Here is a 24,686-nt window from a genome sequence, read left to right on the forward strand (position 1 = left end):
ATATCAGGGAAGAGCCTTGAATGCATTGGTACAGGATACAATTTCCTGAACAGAACATCAGTAGCTCAAGCTCTAATAGCAAAAATTGATAAATGGGACCTTATGAAACTGCAAAGCTTCTATGGCACTGTCAATAGGACAAAACAGCAGCCTACAGTCTGAGAAAGGATCTTTACCAATCCTACATCTGGCAAAGGACTAACACCCAAAATTTATAAAGAACTTAAGAAGTTAGATACCAACAACTCAAATAACCCAATTAAAAATGGGGTACAGAGGCCGGGTGTGGTGGTGCACAACTTCAATCCCAGCTCTTGGGAGGCAGAGGCAGGTGGATTTCTGAGTTCAAGGCCAGCCTGGTCTACAAAGTGAGTTCCAGGACAGCCAGGGTTATCCAGAGAAATGCTGTCTCGAAAAACAAAACAAAAACAAAAAAAATATAAAGGGGGGGTACAGAAACTTAGAATACCCAAGATACAATTTGCAAAACACATGAAACTCAAGAAGAAGGAAGACCAAAGTGTGAGTGTGGATACTTCCCTCCTTCTTAGAATGGGGAACAAAATACCCATGGAAGGAAGGACCATCCAGAGACTGCCCCACCTTCGGATCCATCCCATATACAACCACCAAACCCAGACACTATTGCATATGCCAGCAAGATTTTGCTGACAGGACCCTGATATAGCTATCTCTTGTGAGGCTATGCCAGTGCCTGGCAAATATAGAAGTGGATGCTCACAGTCATACAGGACCCCTAATGAAGGAGCTAGAGAAAGTACAGAAGATAGATTTTTAGGGAAAGTAAAATTATCCTGCATGATATTACAATGTCATATATTTGTCAAACCTCATAGAATTCACAGCACTAAAAGTGAACTCTAATGTAAACTAAACTTTACGTGCCAAGGGAGGTTTACTGAGGCTCATAATAGAAAAAGATTCTTGGGGCTGGTGAGATGGCTCAGTGGGTAAGAGCACCCGACTGCTCTTCCGAAGGTCAGGAGTTCAAATCCCAGCAACTACATGGTGGCTCACAACCATCCATAATGAAATCTGACTCCCTCTTCTGGAGTATCTGAGGACAGCTACAGTGTACTTACATATAATTAATTAATAAATAAATAAATCTTTAAAAAAAAAAAAGAAAAAGAAAAAGATTCTTGTGGGACAGAACACTGGCTATGCAGCTATACTTTTTCTGTTAAATTTTGCTGTGAACATAAAACTGTTGTAAACAGCAAAGCTTACTGCTTTAAAAACACCCATTAGCAACCAAAAATGTTTGATATGGTCAAATATAAATGTCATTTTGTAGAGATCTTATTTGGTAGAAGTAAACAATGCTTAATTTGAATAAAATATAAATACCATCTTGCTCTGAAAATATAAAGAGTACACTCTCTATGCAAAAAAAATTTATGGTTCATTAAAAATTATCATAAGGATAAAAATACTAACGCAGGCATATACCCAAAAGAACAGAAACATTAGCTAGTGAATAAAAAAAAGTGGTATACAGATAAAATATATTATCATCTAGCCATCAAAACAATGAATTATTGACATATACTACAACACAAATCGCTCTAAAATATTCTAATACAATTCAGGCACTGTATTATCCAATTCATGTAAAATATTAAAACTGTAAGTTCATTGAGAATGAAAAGGTTCATGTTTACAGGACTTGGGTTGAAGAAATAATATACAATGAGTAAGGTGTTTCCTTTTCTGCTGATGTAAATAGTGATGGTTATATAGCATTGTAAATGTAAATAAATGATACTGATTTGTATACTTACTTTCTTTTGTGAAGAGACAGGGTTGAGATAGAGTTTCTTGGTAAAGCCTTGGTTATCCTAGAATGCATTATGTAAACCAAACTCACAGAGATCCACTTGCCTCCCACATACTGGGATTAAAGGCATAAGCTACTACCACCCTATTCATATACTTTGAAGTGTACATTTTTACTATGTGGGACTTTTTGCAGTTATCCTGAGTGGGAGGCCAGCAGGATATCTTGATTCTGAACCACAGAACTCATGTCAGGAGAAAACTGACTCCAAAAAGTTGTCTTCTGAACTACACATATGCCATTACACACACACACACACACACACACACACACACACACACCAGTAAGAAGAGTACTTTTAAAAGAGAGTGATCTAGTAAAATCGTACCTTGATTTTTTCACTTTCTTTCCTCACTCGCTTTGCATTTTCAATAATATAAACAGCACTTTTGTTAACTTCATTATCAGCTCTGTGTCTAAGCCAATCTTCATACCCCTATAAGATAAGAAAAATTATAAGTTTATAGTGTCAATTTCAACATAGAATGCTACAGATACATTGATGCACATATTCTTAGAAAATTTAAGGCACACTTTATAAATATATTCCTTAGGCAAATAGCTTTATTGTATTATAAGGTTCCTTAATTCTTCAGATATATATTATAGGTAACATAGGCATTACAGCCATAACATTCTTCATTGTGAAAATCTACGATTTATGCTTATAATGCTCTAATGAATGCCTGTTTGTTTTTTATATGTATCTAAAAAATTAAAGAACATTATAATTACTTCTACTTTGTTAAAAATGTATTCATTGTTATTTTATGTATTGGTGTTTTCCTTCATATATACCTGTGCACCATATCTGTACAGTGCCTGGGAAGGAAGCAAGAAAAGAGTGTCCGATCTCCTGGAATTGGAGTTCCAGATGGTTGTGAGCCACCATGTGGGTGCTGGGACTAGAACTAGGTCCTCTGCAAGAGCACAGTGCTATTAATCACTGAGTCATCTCTCTAGCAGCTCTCTCTTTTAATTTGAAAATATAAATGTTCTGACTTTTTATTTTTGAATAAACCTAATCACTTAGAAATGTAATTCTTCTCATGTAGAAAGTAGAAAATTTCAAAACATTTTGAAAATGTTTTGCCAGAGAATTTACATATTATAGAGACAACAATTAAAATTCTCCACTAACTTATTTAAAGGAAATAGAAATTCGTGACTTTTTAGAATTAAAAAATAATCATAGAGATATTTAATGGTTTATTTTCCTTTGGGCTTTCAATATGGAATAGATTTAAGCTAAAAGAGCTAAGGAAACATGATGTTCATTTGAACATGACTTCCTCCTTTTTATATCCAATGTTTTTCCCCTCATTGTAATAATACCTGTGCCTTTTCAAATATATGCTTGAACAATCTCTTTTTTTTAATTTTTAATATTTTTATTACATATTTTCCTCAATTACATTTCCAATGTTATCCCAAAAGTCCCCCATAGCGCCCCCCACTTCCCTACCCACCCATTCCCATTCTTTTGGCCCTGGCATTCCCGTATATTGGGGCATATAAAGTTTGCAAGTCCAATGGGCCTCTCTTTCCAGTGATGGCCGACTAGGCCATCTTTCGATACATATGCAGCTAGAGACAAGAGCTCCGGGGTTCTGGTTAGTACATCATGTTGTTGAACAATCTCTTGATCATCTTTTCTCCCTCTCGTTTTTTTTTTTTTGTCCTCATTCCTATTCTGTCCCTCTTCGTGAAAATACTAGGCATTTTATAGGGCACATTCTCTGGTGCTTAAGAAGAAAGGAAAGATAGAACATGACCTAGTATTGGGAGTAAAATGAATCAGTAAGAAAGCCCTTTTGAAAGCCATATATGCTATTCTTGGAACTAAAAATTTATTATAAGGAAAATTATCTTATTAGCCAAAGGGAAAGAGCATTCCAAGTCTTTATTTAGCAATGAAATACACGATATTTATAAAATTCCTGGTAGGCAAGAGAGAGGATCAGAAAACCCCAGGAGGAAAGGTAACCTTTTTCTTTCAATTTACAAGTTTCCTTAAGGTACTACCTAAAAATGTGTTTGCAAATAAGCAGATCCTGTGACCTGTATCTATATATAAGAAATGCACCCCTCATTTAAGGTTTTCTATTGAAAATTTCAATTATATTTGGATAATTTTAAGGGTATTAACACTCACAATGGTCAAAATACTTCAAAGACAATCAACATCATCTGTGAAAGTTTACCAACTCTGTCAAGAGAGATAGTCTTCCCTATCTATCACCCTGCTCAATAGGAGTAGTGATAAGTTCAAGTTATTTGTGTTCTTTCTAAAAACTTTTTATTGAATCCTTGTAAGTTTCATCATTTACCCCAGTTCCACTCATCACTCTGTCCCCTTATATCTACCCTCTGCCCTTGCAACCTCTCCCCAAAATAAAAACAAAAACCCAACCCCCCCAAACACACACACACACACACACACACACACACACACACACACCCCAAAGCATAGAAGGCATCTCACTGTGGAAACTGCAGTACATCACAATGTGTCCCACAGTTTATCCCTCTGTCCACATATCTCCATCTGCAAATGTTCACTGCAATGAGTCATTGGTCTGCTTCTGCCACACCATCAATATTGGATCCTCATTGGGATTCCTCTTGGTTATCCTGTTGTTGCCCTGTGTCATGGATTTCCTGAAGCTTTGGATCAGCAGGACTGGCCCTTTCATACATCTCAGATGTTTACAGATGATATAGACTTTGGGGTGGGCCACCTCAGTGTCCTGGACCTGGACCTGGGTGGTAGCTGAGCTGGTCAGTGCACCAGCTCTCCCTTATCCACACCACCAGGGCAAGCTCTCTAGCACTGCTCCAGCTAGGCCTCCTAATGCTGTCATCTGCAGGAGGCAGGGTCACCTCTCTTGCTCTCTTGCCCTCAGGAGTTGGCTCACTGGCATGCACTACTCCAGAGTCAGCTTCAATGTGCTGCCAAGTCAGGGTTTGGGGCCCACTCTCTCAGTACTGCAGTCTTCAAGGGGGCAAGATTAGCCCTCCAACTCTCATGGTCTCAGGGCCAGTTCTCCTCACTACTAGAGGTGGGAGGTAGGGAGAGCCTCGCCCCTGCACCCATACTATCTCATGACAGAAAATTAGAGGGCCAACTCTCCTGCACTCTTGCCCTCGGGGCCAGCTTACCTGAATCAGTCAGTCAGTCTGTCTGTCTGTCTGTCCCCCCATCCATCCGTCCATCCAGCCCCCCACCCACCTGCTTGCATGTATGTGTGTGTGAGAATGCCAGGTCCCCTAGAACTAGACTTATAAACAGTTGTGAGCTACCATGTAAGTGCTGAGAATTGAACCCTGGGAAGAGCAGCCAGTGCTCTTAACAGCTGAGCCATCTCTCCAGTCCCAAGTATTTGTGTTAAATTCTGTGCTATAGACAATAACATTTAAAATTCATTGGAGTAGGAAATTTTAAGAATGAACAGTAAAAACCCCACTTCCTGTTTCTCTACTAAGATGTACTTTCTACTTGTCCTTTCTATTATGTTTCTCTCTTACACACACACACACACACACACACACACGAGGAAAAGAGTAAATAAATTAAAAATGTTATTATCAGTTTAATAGGTTTTCAACAGGAATCAAATATAAACTAAAACCATCAAAATATTGTCCACAGTATATAAATATGAAAAAGAAAATTTAAAAGAAAATTCAAATTAGCTTTCATTAAAGGACAGACATAGTTTATGTGAGAAATTTACCTGCTTGATTGCTGTAACAGTTATAACGAAAAAAAGTGGAAGTCCACTGGTAACTGGGCTGGTTGGTGTGTCTACTGTGACCTAGGTAGAGAAATTAAATTGAAAATAAAATTAGCTATTAACTCATGTTTAGAATTTATATGCTGCAAATATTTTAGACAAAATATATTCTACTAGTGAGATGAATATTAATTTTAATTATAAGAAAACAATCTATATAACAGTTTAAGAAAATTTAGCAATAGCTTTCACCCAGCTTAGATGATCCCATTTTCAGCAATGTTCACGTTGATTTACCAGCTAATATCTGAGAAGCATTCTGCAAGCCCCTGTACTTTTATCATCCAGCCTCTAGAGATCTTGGCTAATCAAGAAAGAAAGAAGTCCTTGCCTTCCCATAGCTGAAAACTTACAAGGAAAATAAGACATTAAAACTAGCATACAGATGCTAAGATCTGTTGGGCAGTTAGGAGTTAACTAGCCTAAAGGAACATTTCCAGGTACAATGAACAATGTACACAAAGTTTCTCTTCTAGAAGGGGAAGTGACATGTGTTCAAGGAAATAAAGAAAAATAGTGCTAAAAAAGTGTGGTGTGAGAGGCTGGAGAGGCAGGCAAGAGTCAAACCATACAAGAAAGCTGTTGGCTGTTGAGTATTCATTCTACAATGGGAAAGATTTTACACAGAGAATGATAACATGAAAATTTATTCTCAATGCTGTATGAAGGACAGACTAAAAAAGAGTAAAGATGGAGGCTAGGAGTCTACTTGGGAGGCTATTGCCCTGAGACAAATATAAGATGGATCAGGGTAGAAGAAACATGGAAAGAAATACTGAAGATATTCAGAAAGAAAAACGGTACCATTGGTAAGTAATGAGCTATAACTATGGATAGTAGATGTCTTGCAAGTGCTTGGTTAACATGCTTTAGTGAATGCTGTTTTTACTAAAATAGCTGCATATGTATCAGAAGATGGCCTAGTCGGCCATCAGTGGAAAGAGAGGCCCATTGGTCGTGCAAACTTTTCAGTACAGGGGAACGCCAGGGCCAAGAAGTGGGAATGGGTGGGTAGGGGAGTGGTGGGGAGGGTATGGGGGACTTTTGGGATAGCACTGGAAATGTAAATGAGGAAAATACCTAATAAAAAATCTAAAAAAAAAAAAAAAAAAGAATGAAAAATGGAAGGAGAACTAGATTTGGGGGTGGGATTTTTGCTACAATCAGCCTTTCCATTATTATACTAGCATCTCCGACATCCAGCCAGACCTATCCTGACACACAGAGGAATACACAGAAGACTTTACAAGGCCTTTATGCAACCTCCTCTCTATTCCTGGGATGCTTGTCTTGCATTCTCTGCCACAGAAACCTCTTCAAAACTCAGTTCAGCTATCATGCCCTTTTAAGTTCTTCTTCAGTTAAAATTTATTTTAACTTTCATGGCATAGTTTTAGTAGTTTGCTGAATCTTTAATGGCTTTTACTACATTAAATTAAGTGAAAATACACCGTTGTTATAAATTCCTTAAGGGTAGAGAAAAGCAGTATTTTGATCATATTTTGTTTTGGGGACTAGTGCACAATACACAATAGGCAGTCAGCATATATTTGTTCAAATGAATTTAATTAAATACACTGAATTACTCATTCAAACAGATTTTTTTTTATTGTAGTTCATGTTTCTAAGACATCTGACCATGGATATAAGAGTTCATTCCTAAACACCTCATTTACTACTGAAATTGATTCTTTCCTAAATTCTTTGGAAGGAAATTCCTAAGTGTACGCTATAAAAGAGGTAAGAATCAAAAGTATTATTTAAAAAGAAACTTAAAAAGATCTTTCTACTGAAAGTGACTTGTTCCAGACTTGTTTCAAGGAGCAGGCATAAATTAAATTATCATACCACTTAGTCAAAGCCTCAGAGTATTCAAACAAAAGCTCTCAATGTTACCAAAGCATCTGAGCAACTTCATAGTCATTTTTCTGCTTCGTTTAAAAAGATGAGAGGTATCATTAAAGTTACTATTTTATGAATGAATGAAAAAATGTAAAACCTATGCTCAAAATATAGGATATGATTTAAAAATGACTAAAATTTAAAATAGAAAGCAATAGAAGGAACCCTGAGAAGCACATTGACTTATTAGACTTTCAAACCTCAAGCAAGCAGGTGAGTGGGGAACAGAGAAAGCAGGACTCAGAAAGAAATAAACTAAACCTCTTTAACAAAATAAAACTCAAACTAGTTTCAATTTTGATATATGCTAAATCACTAAGCTGTTATACAATGTATACTCTAAGACCAGATATTAAATCTGTGAAAATTGAAATAACAATAAAATCTCAACAAGTTTTAAAATACAACTTTAGAAAACTTTAACATTATACATTTTTGAAGTGCAATTGCATTTCTACTTAAAAAAAATAAGCAAATCTATTTTAAGTCACAGGATAATTTAAGAAGATAAATTGCTTGAAAGAACCAAATTTCTCCATGTTAAAGTAGCAGTTCATGGAGTTCTTACCTGTACAAGGAAAATGATGAGGAAATAAAAATTTGCAATTCTTCTAAACTGTTCAAACAAATTCTTAGGGAGGAAATTCCAAAGTGTATACTATAAAAGAGATAAGAATAAAAAAACAGTATTAGAAAAGAAACTTAAAAAAATCTTAATACCATATAAAGTGTATTTAGTATATCCAACAATTGAAAACACAATAACACATTAAATTGGCATATATTCATTATTTATATAATATAGATAATTTGCATATACATTTAGAGATAGAGAATTTTTTTTTTTTCAGAAATGAAGCTTCATTGAGAATTTCATAAGGCATCTTAGTCCTACATTTTAATTTTTCAACCCAATCTAAAACAAATTCCTTGCTGTACAGGCTGGTTTTGTGTGTCAACTTGACACAGGCTGGGGTTATCACAGAGAAAGGAGCTTCAGTTGAGGAAATGCCTCCATGAGATCCAACTGTAAGGCNTTTTCTCAATTAGTGATCAAGGGGGAAAGGCCCTGTGTGGGTGATGCCATCCCTGGGCTGGTAGTCTAGGTTCTATAAGAGAGCAGGCTGAGCAAGCCAGGGGAGGCAAGCCAGTAAAGAACATCCCTCCATGGCCTCTGCATCAGCTCCTGCTTCCTGACCTGCTTGAGTTCCAGTCCTGACTTCCTTGGTGATGAACAGCAGTATGGAAGCGTAAGCCGAATAAAACCCTTTCCTCCCCAACTTGCTTCTTGGTCATAATGTTTTGACCAGGAATAGAAACCCTGACTAAGACACGTGCCATATGCTCTCATAGTATATACATTTTGATAGCAATCATTATTGGACAAAACATAACATATTAGCCTTTTTCTGAAAACACTGTAAGACTTTTATCATTAAAGAGTTCCAATCATTTTATCTCCCCCACTTTGTAAAACCCTATGCAAATGTTTTCATCTCTCAACCTGACTTGGTAAAACTTTTGTTTGCAGAGTTGTAAGCCCCTTTTAAAAATGAGCCATTCACCAAAGACTGTGAGGCCAAACCCTAAGCAAAGGGAAGAAGACAGCTGCCATCTCCAGTAGAAGACAAACCAAGTGAACTTGTCCTAGGTCCTTGCTCTTCCACCTTTGTTAGTAGCTCATCTTTCTGATCAAAAGTCAAGTTTAACTTTGTCAAGACACTAAGTTCAGATCAGTGTCTCTATCAGTACCACCTATCTGAGAATATGTGCAAAGATGAAGAAGCATATACACAAATTGAGTGTATACCATGTAATTTGTTAATAACAGCTTAAGCTCAAGGACTGGGCCATTTCAAAAATATCGGAAGTAGGACATATTATAATACAGAAGACTTAAAACTAGAATGAAAAAAATTCTTTTAAGGCAAAAGTCTGAATTTATACTTGGAAAGTCACTATTCCAATCATTTGCATGTCACGAGATATATCCACGGATATAGCTGCTGGAAAGCCAAAGTCTTAGAGCATGTCAAGGTATATGGAAATTTACTGCTAATAACTTTAAAAAATTTTAAATTTATATTAAACAATGTTATATATTTATTTTGTGGCTAGGAAGGTAGTGAATCTACTATGGTGTGCATGTGGAGGTCAGTTGATACTTTTGAGGCATCATTTTTCTCCTTCCAAACCCTTATGTGGGTCCCAGGTATCAAATTTGGGTTGCCAAACTTACATAGCAAGCCCCTTTACAATCTGTGACATCTTGTTGGCCACAACACCTCCTTTAAACAAGGCTTAGAAGCTCTCAAGATTCAGAGAATCTAAAGAGAAAGAAGTCAAATGGACAGCTAGAGCATAATTGTGCTGGACAGGGTTCTTTTTGTTTTTTTTGTTTTTTGTTGTTTTTGGTTTCTTTGTTGTTGTTTGTCAACTTGACACAAGACAGAGTCACCTGACACACAGGAACCTCAATTGAGAAAACACCCTCACCAGACTGAACTTTAATCAAGCCTATAGGCTGTGCCATCCCAGGGCAGGTGGTCCTGAGGTGTATAAGCAAGCAAGGAAACTGAGCAAGCCAGGAGGAACAAGTCAGTAAGCAGCATTCATACAAGGTGTTCAGTTCCTGCCTCCAGGTTCTTGCCTTGAGTTTCTGCCTTGATTTCCATTTGTGATGATAAACTGTAAAGTACATTCTTTCCTTCTCAAGTTGCTTTGGTCACTGTGTTTTATCACAGTAATAGAAAGAAAACTAAGATAACAATCAATAGCCAACAAAAGATGATTTCTAAGATTCAAAATAAGTACCTCAAAGAGAACCAGAGTGGTGGGAGATGGCACTAACAAAATAAACATGTTGTTTAAAGTAAACCCAGAAATGCCAGAGACACATTAAAGCCCAGCACTGAGACACAGAGGCAGGAGGATCTTTATGAGTTTCAGGTCTTCCTGAATGAGATTTTGCCAGAAACCAACCAACCAACCAACAACAAAGCATCCAAAAACTTCCCAAGTGCTGACTGAGCATTTGGGAAAAAGAATTCACACTTTTTTTTTATGATATTCTCAAAGTGGCTTGTGACTAAAAAAAGAAAATAAGCATTTAAAAGCATTGATATTGTCACTTGGAAACCCAATACAATCTAAACCCAGAATTTAACTGTCCCACCAATTTCAAGTAAATAAATAAATGAAGGATAAATTCCAGTAAACTCAAACTAACAGCTGAACTTCTGGGACACTGACCTTCTGTTCTCAAACTACATGTTTGTTTTTTTAAAAAAAACTAAACAAATAAGCATTAAGTCCACTTAAAAGTCCTTAATACAGGTAGTATTAACAGATCAAAGGGAACCTTTTTTTTTTATCTAGTCCTCTTATCACTACTGTTGTTTTACAATACTAAGGATTCAAATCAGGTCTTTACAATGATATACCACTACCTACACTACTGAAGTAGGTACATTCTACACCCTGCTACCATTTTACTGTACCAAATTAGCATTTTCCTTTCGAACTTTGGTTAGTCTCTTCATTGGAAACCAGTGTTCTTCTCTTCATAAGGACCTGAGATAAGACCTCAGGGTGTTATAACTTCCTTTACCATAAGTGTCCCACATGGTATTTGACAAGAAACATGAGGATGTTTGTTTTGAGCAGGTCTAATACTACAGCTAAGGCTAATCTCACACTCAGGGCAATCCTCCTGTTTGGCCTGCCGAGTCCTAGAACCACAATTGTTCAACCACCACTGATACCTCTAAATTAATCTAAAAAAAAGTAAACTTTGTATACTGGCCATTTAAATCACTGAAGTGAGTGGGATGCAACGTGAACAAGTAAAAGAAAAAAAGTAAATTAAGAAACACTCAACTATTCTATAAACTAAGACCAATATTAGCACAGATTAAGAAACATTATTGGGCTGAAGAAATGGCTCAGCAGTTAAGAGTACTACTGGCTGCTCCTCCAGGTCCTGAGTTCAATTCTTGGCAACCAAATGGTACCTTACAACCATCTATAATGGGATCTGATTCTCTCTTCTGGATGTATGTGAAGACAGATCACCCATAAACAAACAAACAAACAAACAAAATCATAGTACTGAAAGAAAAACATTTCCAAAGAGTTTTCTAATCAGAAACAAAATGGAACATTAGACATATACATGAAGTTATTAAAGTTCACTTGTTTATCTAAAAATTGGACTCTCAGACTTGGTTTGCTGCTACAGAAACAAAACCAATGCCAATCACAGGAAGAAAGCGCATATAGTAGTTGTTTTATATATAGTGATAAAATGAATTTTCTGTCCTAAGTTCTTGCCAAGAAGATACTTGTGCTATTTAAAAAAAATAATGTATTTATATTATTATTATTTATATTATTTATATTTCCTGTATGCAGGTATCTTGCCTGAATGTATGTCTATGCACTATGCATGTGCCTGTTGCCTAAGCCTTCATGTGGGTGCCAGGACAAACAAATGCTCTTAATTATTGAGGTGTTTTTCCTTAAACTATTTTAATATGGAGCCATGAAATTAAAAATTACTCCAAAGATTTAAGAATATGTTTTAAAATGTTTCTACATAAAATACTGCATATACTGCACTGCATTTATTTTTTATTAATTATTTTTATTGGGTATTTATTTCATTTACATTTCCAATGCTATTCCAAAAGTCCCCCACACGCTCCCCCACCCACTCCCCTACCCACCCACTCCCATTTCTTGGCCCTGGCATTCCCCTATATTGGGGCATATAAAGTTTGCAAGTCCAATGGGCCTCTCTTTCCATTGATGGCCGACTAGGCCATCTTTCGATACATATGCAGCTAGAGACAAGAGCTCCGGGGTTCTGGTTAGTACATCATGTTGTTCCAACAATAGGGTTGCAGTTCCCTTTAGCTCCTTGGGTACTTTCTCTAGCTTCTCCATTGGGGGCCCTGTGATCCATCCAATAGCTGACTGTGAGCATCCACTTCTGTGTTTGCTAGGCCCCGGCATAGTTTGATAAGTATTTTCACTTATTTTGTAGTGAGTTAAATAATTGGTAGAGGTAGACACACACACACACTCAGAGCTTCTAAAACTTGTATTATATCAAAAGTTGTGTTACTGACTCAAACATCTACCATCTAAACACAACTAAAACCAAATTTTCTATCAAATAAATCTTGAAATATATAAAGTAGGTAAGCTGAAGTGAATATGAACTGAAGGCTTAGACTTTGTGCCCGAAGAATGTGGTATAGCTCAGTGAATGAGTAGTTATCCAGCATAGGTGTAGTTTTATGTTTTATCCCAAGCTCCAGAGAAAAGAGTGGAAATGGCTGTTTTTATGTTAAGTCCACCAAGTTTTTCACTTAGCAATAAAACTGCTGACGGGGAGGATGAAGGGCTAATATTTTGAATAGTACAAGCAACAGTTAAACAAAGGCAGGTGTGTTGGCACATATCTGTAATCTTTCCACTCAGGAAGGTAAGATAGGAGGATTGCCAGGAGTTCAAGGACAGCCTGAACTACATAGGCAAGCCAGCATAGGGGAAAATAACAAAACCTTGTCAAAAACAAACAAAAAACAAAAAAAGGAGGGACAGGGACACAGGTAAAAGTGAAATACTATTTAAAAAGTAACTTATAAAGTTGCCAGTAAACTGAACTGCACAAGGAACACAACCATCCCTACCTACTAGAATCATCTGGATGCAATAGAATAGGAAAGTAAGGTTAATTGTCAGTAAGTTTTATATTGGTAACTGCTCACTTGGCTAAATTACTGTATTCAAGTTCCTATCTCTTCTCTTTTCTGTAGGCAGTAAGTAGAATTTTGAGCTTTACACTCTACCTTCATCACAGAACTTCTAAACTGGGTAAGGTAGCACATGCTTTTAAACCTGGCACTTGGGAGGCAGAGGCAGGCAGATTTCTGTGAGGTTGACGTCAGTCTGGTCTACAGACTGAGTTTAAGGATCTCTAGAGCTATATAGTAAGACAAAACAAAGCCAACAAAGCCAAAAATACAAACAAACAACCCCCCCAAAAAAAAACCACAGTTTCATTCCCAGAAATGAGGTCCTCATCAACAAAAACACACATTACCATTACTATTTCTTTCTAAACCTAGTATAGTGATGCATGTCTATAACATTAGCACTTGAGAGGTAGTAGCACACACACACATGAATTGAGGTCAGCCTTTTTTTTCTGAAATTACTGTATTGTCAATTCTTCTTTGTATAGCTCAACAGTTTTTATTAAAAAATAAAACAATTAAAAAAACTATATGTATGGTATTCAGAGGAGTGTGCCTAATTCTAACTCTCTCACATGCTCTTTAAAACACAAAATCATGTTATTGCATTGCTTTAGATGCTGGCAAAAGTGGATGTTACATAAACTTTGACAAAGCATTCCATGAAATACATAAAGCCTCAGAGCTAACGTGCAACCAATAACCATCACTCTCCCCGTCAGCACAGCACAGCTCTTTACTGGCGCACAGACAGGACACTATCGAACGCCATAAGTCTTTCATATTGATGGAGGAGACAAGAAAGCTGAGGATGGTACACAAACAGCATAATATGAAAAGGGATTTTTCTGCAAAGTTATAGGGCCTTACACAGTAGTCCTGTTCCTGGCTTTATCTCAAGTGCTTGCTTATCAAACTGGGAGCTTTCTCTGGGTTAAGTTAAGTTAAGTTTATCTCTAAGTCAACAAGATGAACCTCAAATGACTTTTTACTTCTTGTGTCTATGATTCTGAGCCAAAGGTCTATAATTGATTGCTTAGTTGGGTAACATAGAGTAAGTCAAAATCTATACTGAAAAGACTATTCACTACCCCACATACAAGTATATAAGCCCCTGACTATGACTAAAAGTTCTGCAACAATGTGTAACAGAAAAAGAAAATCAGCATTTTATCTGATTGTTACAGTGTTCTACAGGCTTACATACATATCTGTTCATTGGGCTTCTGTTTTCACATTCATATTTTACACCTTAATCTTTTATTTCTTTCTTTTTATAGACACAAGGTCTCTCACAATACAATCCCAGCTGTCCTAGAACCCAGAGAGCTGTGTGCTTCTGTTTATATTTTACATATTAATATTTGAACTGAAAATAATCTCCATTATGCCATTGCCTAAAGGAGAAACTAAAGGAATATTTGAATATGAGAATATGCTATATTGTTAAAGGAAGAATTTTAGAGCCTAAGTCACTGCAGATGTGCACTGAATTAAATGTCACCAATATTTTAGCTCTCTTTTGCCAGACTGCATTTGGACGTCAAGAACATTATCAAACTATGCTCCTTGCTATAAGAGACTGTAGTAAACCAGGTATCTACTATTCTAGCACCTTTCCTGGTTGGCCAGCAATAAAGATCAGTAAATTAATACTAGCAGAGTGATGACTACTGGGTACTAGGAGCTGTAAGAAGTGCTTCCATATATGAAGTATTAGTCATTTCATAGGCTGCATTCATTAATTTAACAAAGGTAATATAGCTAATAAATACTTTATAAAGATTTAAATACAAGTACTCAAAATTGTAGGACCCTGCTCTCAACTTAGACCATACTAAACTAAGACCATTATTCAAAAAGTGCCATGGCTATTGTGGTTAAACATTATAGGTCAAGCAATATACAGGCAAAATGTACCCTGTAGGACCCAGAATCACAAGTCAGAAGCAAGATGGAGGAGAGGAGAAATGCAAATGGAAGTCACTATAAGCACCCTCCAGAAGAATGTAAATCCGGTACAGTCTAATCCTTTCAAGGGCAACTCAGAAAGCTCTACACAAGTAAATAATTAATAAGTCCTCATGTTGGCAAATGCTCTACCACTGAGTAACACCTCTCCCCAGCACAATAATTATTACTTGTAGCACATTTTAAGGCCTGAAGTAATATGCACAATCAACAGGCACTGTGAATCATAATGGGAGGCAAGTGATAGGCTTTTTAAAAAGTAAATTACTGTTCAGGGTATTAATTATCACAGTTGGCATTATGATTTGTACATGACCATGTGTGTATACATATATAAATGCATCAGCATCTTTAGAAGCATAAATGAATATATCCAACTTTATATGAACTTCTCATGAGGTTTTTTTTAAAGGCTTTCTAGAGATTCCTAGGAAGTTCCAGACACCTGCAATGGGGGAAGCCCCCAGAAGACTAAAGGGGTTACCTAAGCCTAACAGTGGGAAAATGGAACCTGAAGAGGCCACTCCTGTATCTAGGCAGGACCCCCAGTGGAGGGATAAGGACACCAACCCACCCACAAAAATTTCAACCTAAAACTTGTCCTGTCTAAAAGAAATTCGAGGATAAGGATGGAGCAGAGTCTGAGGGAATGGCCAACCAACAACTTGAGACTCATGGACAAGCACCAATCCCTGACACAATGATGTTGTTGTTCTTGCAGACAGGAGTTTGGCATAACTGTCCCTGAGAGGCTCTACCCAATAGCTGGTTCAGACAGGTGCATACACCCACAATTAGACAGTAGATGGCTCTTGGGGACTCTTTTGGAGGAAGGATTGCAGGCCCTGAAGGGGATGGAAACTCTACAGGAAGACCAATAGAGTCAACTAATCTGGACCCTTAGGAGCTCTCAGGGACTAAGCCACCAACCAAAAGACACACACAGGCTGGAGCAAGGCCCCTGTCACATACATTGCAGATGTGCAGCTCAGTCTCCATGTGGGTCCCCCAACAACTGGAGCGGGGGCTGTCCCTAAAGCAACAGCCTGTCTATGGAATCTGTTTCCCAACAGGGCTATCTTATCTGGCCTCAGTAGGAGAGGGTGCACCTGACCCTGAAAATACTTGATGCTCCAGGGTTGGGTGATATAGGGGGTGGGAGGAAGGAATCTTCTCAGAGGAGAAGAAGAGGGGCTATTAGGGAGGGATTATGTGAGGGGAAACTGGGGGAGAAATGATTCGGTTGTAAATAATTAAAAAAAAACCCAACTTACCTTAGATGAGACTATTCTATTATCACAAAATCTTTGCGCAATATAAGCTTCTGTTCCAGAAATGGGATGATTGCCAACAAACACTGTGCGTGTACCAACTCGTTTCTCTTCTCCAGCACACTAGCCAAGAAAGAAGGAAAAGGTCAGCTTTTCACCATGTTTCTCCATGTTTTTACCAAGCTTAGGATTCTGGTGAATCGGAGGAGCAGGGAATGGTAAAAACCCTGTCTAGAAATGAAAATCCACAAATCTCTTAGCAGGTTAACAAATTATCCTAGCAAAACTGTTGTTTCAAGGAACTGGTCTAAAGCCAACAGTACAATTCTAAAATAGTTACAGAAAGCAATTAAAGGCATCTAGAGAACTTTACCTCAAAATATAGCACTCTGATATGCTGATAATTTAATAATAAGGCTCGTGAAAAGATGTTGTAAGAGTGGTTACACTGATGCTGTGCTGGATACCCCAAAGAAGAAAGTAATTGCAATTATTCTTTTCTGTATATTTTCTTTAACTAATCTCATATTTTCAGGACGAAATATTCAATAGTAAACTATACTATTGAACAGATTTTTGACACAAGTTTTGTCTACTTCCTATGCAGGCCCATTCAATTCTCCCAAACAATAATTTATTAACCACAGTGTAAGCCCTAGACACATCCATCCACCTAAACTCATTTGTTATTCCTCAAATTGTCACATTCTTCATCTTCTCATCCCCTATTGTACTAGCTGGTTTTATGTGTCAACTTGACACAGGATGGAGTTATCACAGAGAAAGGAGAGTGTCTCCATGAGATCTAGCTGTGGGGCATTTTCTCAATTAGTGATCAAGCGTGAAGGCCCCTTTTGGGTGGTACCATCCCTAGGCTGGTCGTCTTGGGTTCTATAAGAAAGCAAGCTGAGCAAGCCAGGGGAAGCAAGCCAGTAAGGAACATCTCTCCATGGCTTCTGCATCAGCTCCTGCTTTCTGACCTGCTTGAGTTCCAGTCCTGACTTCCTTTGGTGATGAACAGCAGTATGGAAGTGTAAGCTGAATAAACCCTTTCCTCCCCAACCTGCTTCTTGGTCATGATGTTTGTGCAGGAATAGAAACCCTGACTAAGACACCTATAAAGCAAGTTTATAAGAGGCTAAGTGGTAGTTCACACTTGTATATAATATATAGAAGGACTATCAGGAGTTTGAGGGCAGCCTGGTCTCATACAAACAAACAAACAAACAAACACCCCAAATAAAACAGAACACCTTAAAACAAAACTAACTGCACAAATACAAAAGGGTTTATAGATATCTGCATCCCATTTGATTAGTTGAGCAACTAATTGCAATTCTTTGGTTCTCTTAAAATACATGGTAAAATTAATCAACCTTCTGTCAACTCATTTGATGAAATTTTGGAGGGCATCTTATAGAAACAACACTGCATTTTATTGCCAGCCATATTATTTCGGCCATAGTCCAAATGCAGCTCAAAACTCGAACTTATAAAAATAATAGGCTGGAAATATTTTATTTATTATACAACTTCTGAGGACCATTGTGTCAACTAACATATCAGAGAATATATACACAATACAAATTATTTCTAAACATGAAATAATTACTTAGAACTTTAGAAGTCAAATCCTATTAATGAAATAATCACACTTTTCTACAAAGAAACTATCATTCTTTGATTTTATAAGAGTTTCCCTGTGATCTCTCACAGTCTACTGCCCTAAAGTCAGTTAGAAATATACTTCTAATGCTTCTTGTACCTCTTTTGAGCCTGGTCTACAGAGTGAGTTCCAGGACAGCGAGGGCTACACAGAGAAACCCTGTCTCGGGAAAACCAAAATAAATAAATAAATACATACATACATAAATACATAAATAAAAAAAAACCAAATATATATATAAAGTAGATTTATAAAAGTATATATAAAAAGTAGATTTATAGTAGTATATATAAAAAAGTAGCATACACCAGCTGATATGAGGCCCCCAACACACACATACAGTAGAGGACTGCCAGGTCTGTGTTCGTTTAAGAGGAGATGCATCTGCCATATCCGGGGATCCATCCCATAATCAGCTTCAAAACGCTGAAACCATTGCATACACTAACAAAATTTTGCTGAAAGGACCCAGATATAACTGTCTCTTGTGAGACTATGCCGGGGCCTAGCAAACACAGAAGTGGATGCTCACAGTCAGCTATTGGATGGATCACAGGGCCCCCAATGGAGGAGCTAGAGAAANTACCCAAGGAGCTAAAGGGATCTGCAACCCTATAGGTGGAACAACANTATGAACTAACCAGTACCCCGGAGCTTGTGTCTCTAGCTGCATATGTATCAGAAGATGGCCTAGTAGGCCATCACTGGAAAGAGAGGCCCATTGGTCTTGCAAACTTTATATGCCTCAGTACAGAGGAATGCCAGGGCCAAGAAGTGGGAGTGGGTGGGGAGGGGAGTGGGGGTGGGGAGGGTATGGTGAACTTTTGGGACAGCACTGGAAATGTAAATGAAGAAAATACCTAATAAAAAATTTAAAAAAAAAAAGAGGAGATGCATCTAACCCTCAAGAGACTAGAGGCCCCAGGGAGTTTAGAGGTCATGTGGGGTGGAGGGGTGCGGACATCCATGTGAAGACAGGGGTGTGGGGCATAGGTGTGGGATGTGGAGCAATTGGAGGGTGGGTGTGGGAGGGAGGAATAAAATCTGGAATGTAAATAAATAAATAAAGACAAAAAATAAATTAGAAAAAAACAGTAGTGTTAGTTCCTGTGTGATTTTTTAATAGTATAGGTGCTTTTGCCAAAACAGAGAAATCCAAGAAGGAAACATTAAGAAACAATATCCTTTGGATGGGAGACAATATAGTTTTCGTGTAGGAGTATATAATTCCTATCACTGGTAATGCATTTAAGTTTTTTAGGAGTCCTTCTTGTGTTGGATTGAGTCTCATCAAAATGTTCTTATGAACATTATTTTTTAAGCCTTGAATAGGCTAGCACAGACTCTATTGTATTGACACAAACACTACTTAAAAAGTATTCTTATAACTGTAAAAACATTAAAATTACACTCAGAACATACAGCATAACCAAGAATAAAGCTTAAATTTCTTTTTCATGATAAAAATCGCCTGCCCGGATCAGTACTTGGGAGGCTCGAAAAATGGGGACTGAATGTTGGCTGGGCAATGCAGAACCCCATCGCAGCAAACAAAAATCACCTTCCTATGCCTAAATAGTTTTTTGAAACACACACACAAACACACACACACACACATTTATATCAAAAATAATCACTCAAAACAGCAAAAACTGCAAAACAGCAAAAATTGAGCTAATCTCAATTATGATTATATTTGGCCTATGGCTTCGATATTCACTTTAAAAGGAAAGCCACTGGAAGTATACTTTGTGTCTTGCATTCAGACCTTTGACTGGATAAGTAAGAGCCTCAATACAAAATTGTAACTACAAGAGCTAATAGTGGAGTGGAAACAAAGCATACCTCGCCATCCTTTTCAGGTTTGGTAAACTTAAATATATCACCTAGACATATATATCTGTGATTATTAATCTTGACCATGTATCACCTTTACATTCACACTGAGATATGGGCCTATTGCTTAATATTTTTCTGGATGTTTTACAGGTGGAAAAAATACATAAGTGAGCCTGAAAATTACTGCTACCTTACTGTATTAAAATTATGCTTATTGTCAACTATCAGCCTATAAATTTTCAATACAGTACTCATAATCCTGCCTGCATTTTTTCTTCAGGTTACAATACTTTGAATAATTTCATTTTACATGGTAAAATCCAAAAAAATCATTATTAAACAATGTCTTTTCAAACCACTTCAAAGTGTTCACAAAATGAAAATTTTGTTTGATGCTTCAATTTTGTATGTCTCTTGTCTTCCATTCAGATCATTAATAATGAAACTTATAGGCACTGATATAATGCAAAGCTATCTGTCTTATTAGCAAATGATCTTAACAGATGGTATCCTTGATAATTACATAATTGTTTTGAATGGTTGGACTCCTCTCTTTGAGTTCTTATAATAAATAAAAGCTAAAAAAAATACCAATTGAAACTTGAAAGGAGCTGGAGAGATGTCTCAACAGTTTAGAGAGCACTGGGTATTCTTCCAAAAGCCATTGGGCAGCACACAATTGTCTATAACTCCTGCCAGGAAATCTGACATACTCTTTTGACTTCCCCTGGCACCAGGCATGCACTCAACAAACAGACATACAGGCAGCCAAAACACACATACACATAAAATAAACATATAAACTAAATTAAAATAAAATGAAGCTATGCAAATGGTTTTAAACTATTCACACCTCAACCAAAGCTATTTTCTTCCTTGAAACATTAGTATATTGTAACTGTACAATCAGGCTAAAAATGGAAAAAAACAATATCTCAATGCTAAAAAAAATGACATTTGATCAAAAGTTCAGATGCCTATTTAAAAGGCCCCCCAAAATCAGATAACTATCCCAGGATTTGTGGGGAGCAGTGCAAGGAGGGGAATAGTACAGTACCACAAAATGACTACAGTATATTGAGCTTCTTGGTTAAAATTACTACAATCTGTTCAATAGTCAATTACCTAAGGTTTCCAAGCTCATTCTGTTGTAACAAACCAAGGCAAATAATCCTAATTTTAATTTACAGCCATAATGCGAAATAAATATTTTGGGGGGAAGGGCTGGGGTGAAGACAGGGTTTCTCTATATAGCCCTGGCTGTCCTGGAACTCACCTGTAGACCAGGCTGGCCTCGAACTCAAAAATCTGCCTGCCTCTGCCTCCCAAGTGCTAGGATTAAAGGTGTACACTGCCACTGTCCAGTCGGAAAATGAATCTTAAGAATATATGTTTCACATTTTGCTTTTACTGCAACTTAAGTGATCAAGCTGTTTCTTCCTCCTTTACCCGAGTTAGTTAAGTAAGCATATAGGATGTTTTGTTTGACTTTGCCTTTAGATCTTAATTACAGTCCTATTTACTGAAATTTGTAAATTTACTGAAATTTGTATCAAAATACAGTTACGGGGATGAAATTCTTTTGTAGACACCAAAAGGAATTACCTACTAGCAGTATATTTAACTGAATAGAAACCTCTATCGGAAATAATATTAAGCTCTACACAAACATATCCAATCTGCAAGTACAATACTTAAAAAGAACAGATATGAGAACCTAGATAAGAACAACACTGTGTTGGAAGCTTTCAACTGGACTTTTTATTATATCAATCTCATTTACTGAACAGTTTAATTTTACCAGAAACAACAAATCCTATGCATCCCCACACCATGCCCTCACCCTAAGTAACTCAGAGCTACAGAAATATGAATAAAATTCAGCTTTCCTAAAAGATTACTTAATATAGTTGATGGATCAAAATGCTGTAAGCATTTTGTAATTCACAATTTTAACAGGAATTTGAAAAATGATTCAGAGGTTGCTTTAAAGACTATAACCTTAGTCTCCCAAAGTTCCCAATGGTACACAGTAACTTAACTTTAGTAGTAGTATCTTTCATAACTTGGATATAACCTTACAAAATACATACATAACTAGAGATGAACACATCTTTATAAGGTGACAAAGTTTTTTGTTCTTGCTATCCATATTTGTATACCACCTTTTATTCTAAACCTGTAACAAACCTTGAAACTCTAAATAGAATGGTAGTTAAGCTCTAAAATCAAAGAAAAAGAAGAAGGCAATCCAGCTAAGTACTGATGAATATCCTCAGAAAATGAATAAATACACCAACAAAAGGAAAGCAAGAAGAAGGTTCCTGGACAGAGCAAACCTGGGTAACAGAAAAACAAAATAAAATACAGATTACAAACCTCAGAGGTGTTAGAAAAAGATGAGGCCATCTGCATACTGACTCGAAATTTTCTAACAGCTAAGTTGCAGAGAGAAGACTGCAAATCATTAAGAAGTTGTGATCCTTTCAAAGTTTCCTGGAATTTAGGATAAAAGCCAACTTGCGTTTGAGGAGTTTATGTACTTCTGTGGGAGGTGGCAAAGGAACCATTAGAGGACCTAAATGAGTTAATTTGGAAGCAGCACTCTAGTGGACTGGCCTCTGTTATTAGGGCACTTCATGTCTGTCTATTACTTTTCTCTAAAAATCCTAATTTTTCTTGGCAATATGAATTTGAATATCTTCCCCCCCCTCCCAAATATGTTGGCACAGTATTGTATTCTTTCCTCATCTTAGAAAATTTCTTTCTTCCTTCCCCTAATCCTAACCACAATAATAAATGATGACAGGCTGGAGAGATGGGTCAGTGGTTAAGAGCAATGACTACTCTTCCAGAGGTCCTGAGTTCAAATCCCAGCAACCACATGGAGTTTCACAACCACCCCTAATGAGCTCTGATGCCCTCTTTTGCTGTGTCTGAAGACAGCTACAGTGTACTTATATATAACAATAAATAAATCTTAAATAAAACCAAAAAAGAACAATGATGACAATTATATTTCTTAGGACAATTCACAAATGTTAATTACATATATTTGATATTTTCAAAGTGGGTCTCACTATGTAGCACTGGCTGGCCTAGAAACAGGATGGCCTAAAACTCACAGAGATACACCTGCTTAAGCTTCCTGCCCAGTTTAACTGAAATTTTAGTTTTAGATCTTTGAATAGTTTAAGAGATAGAAGATATTTGTTATGAATCACTGGGTTTCTCCTTAAGAAAACTACTACAATTTTAAATTTCCAAGCTTTAAAGATCTGTACAAAACAGATGTAATACATAAGAAAATGGTTTCTGTGGGAAAGTTTATTTAGGAGTAGAAAATTCTCATTATTTAGAGATTCTCATAGGTATAAAAATTTTATATGTCAGCAGCAAACAGCAATATCCAACAAAAAGAACCACTGAGTATGGGAAGCACCTTCAATCAATATTATTACCTAGAAGAGATAAAATCTCATTGAAGAACTACTTTTTAGATCAGAAAAGAAAAAATTATTACAGTATAAGGAAAGAAAAGTTCTGGCTAAAGTACAACAGAGAAGGAAGAGGAACATGATGGTATGAACATGGTTTTATTTCATTTCTGTTTTAGTTACAGATTCCATTGCTGTTGTCAACTTAGTTTTAACAGTCCCCAAAAGTTAGGTCTAAAGATTCTGAGTGAGGAAGTAGCTCAGTGGCAGACAGCGTACTTTCCTAGCAAGTAAAAACATGGCTTGGCTTCATTCTTCACTATTGCAAACACAGTTTTTAGAAGGAAAGGAAAATAACAGATTTTCATCTTTTCATTTTGGCACATGGCTTAATAAGAGGTGGCTCTGGATTCTGACTCACAAACGTTAGCTAGTTATATTGCTAATGTCATTGCTCGGTATTTAATAAAGTAAAAGTCTGTTCTTGAAAAAAAGGATGTTTCCTGGAAGTAAGGATTTCAGGACAAGATATGGAATAAACAAAAGCAAAAAAAACCATGTTCTTGGGAAACATTTACATCTGTGTTTTTAAAGGATGAAACCTGAGGAAAACATTTTTTGTTACTTGACTCAATTTCATTCTCTCTAAAGGAGGTCACACTAACTAAAGACTACTATAGTAGGATTAACTCATAGCCAGAGATGACCTTTTATAACTCTAAATTAGTCATGTGAACAAAGAATGAGTTTTTGCAGATGTTAAAGAACTACAGTAATATAAAACTTGAAAAACTAGCCCTGCACAGGTTTAAATTTGCAATGCCTCCTGTTAGATGGTAAATGAGGGCCAATCATAGACCCATTGGAGGCTGTTGTCCAAAACATACATTGTTTTAGAACTGTCTGAAATCTTGGCAACAAAATTAGTAATTATTTATTCCCTTTATGGTAAATAGTGTACAGTTACTTGTGTATTGTTCCAGAATTAATGCCATCGTGTATACACTCCCTTCTCCAAAGCTTTGTTTTTAAACTTCCTCTGCACTACTGAGACAAAATAGTCATCTACCTCACCTGCTTCTTTGTGAGACAAAGGCTTATTTTTTTTTAATTTTTAATATTTTTTATTACATATTTTCTTCAGTTACATTTCCAATGCTATCCCAAAAGTCCCCCA

At 36.8% G+C, this 24,686-nt stretch overlaps 1 protein-coding gene across 3 annotated transcripts in view; it reads right to left on the reverse strand.

The window, feature by feature from the left end:
- Atp11c (ATPase phospholipid transporting 11C) overlaps positions 1-24,686 on the reverse strand; it is a 178,573-nt gene that overhangs the window by 75,578 nt on the left and 78,309 nt on the right. For all 3 annotated transcript variants that reach the window (XM_021152853.1, XM_021152852.2, XM_029473144.1), the window contains exons 2-5: positions 16,571-16,690; positions 8,129-8,218; positions 5,599-5,679; positions 2,190-2,297 (exon numbers count right to left, since the gene is read on the reverse strand). In XM_021152853.1, coding sequence (XP_021008512.1) covers positions 2,190-2,297; positions 5,599-5,679; positions 8,129-8,218; positions 16,571-16,690 — 399 coding nt within the window. The remainder of the gene's footprint in view (positions 1-2,189; positions 2,298-5,598; positions 5,680-8,128; positions 8,219-16,570; positions 16,691-24,686) is intronic.

The sequence above is a fragment of the Mus caroli genome, chromosome X (assembly GCF_900094665.2).
Source record: "Mus caroli chromosome X, CAROLI_EIJ_v1.1, whole genome shotgun sequence".
Lineage (NCBI taxonomy): Eukaryota > Metazoa > Chordata > Mammalia > Rodentia > Muridae > Mus > Mus caroli.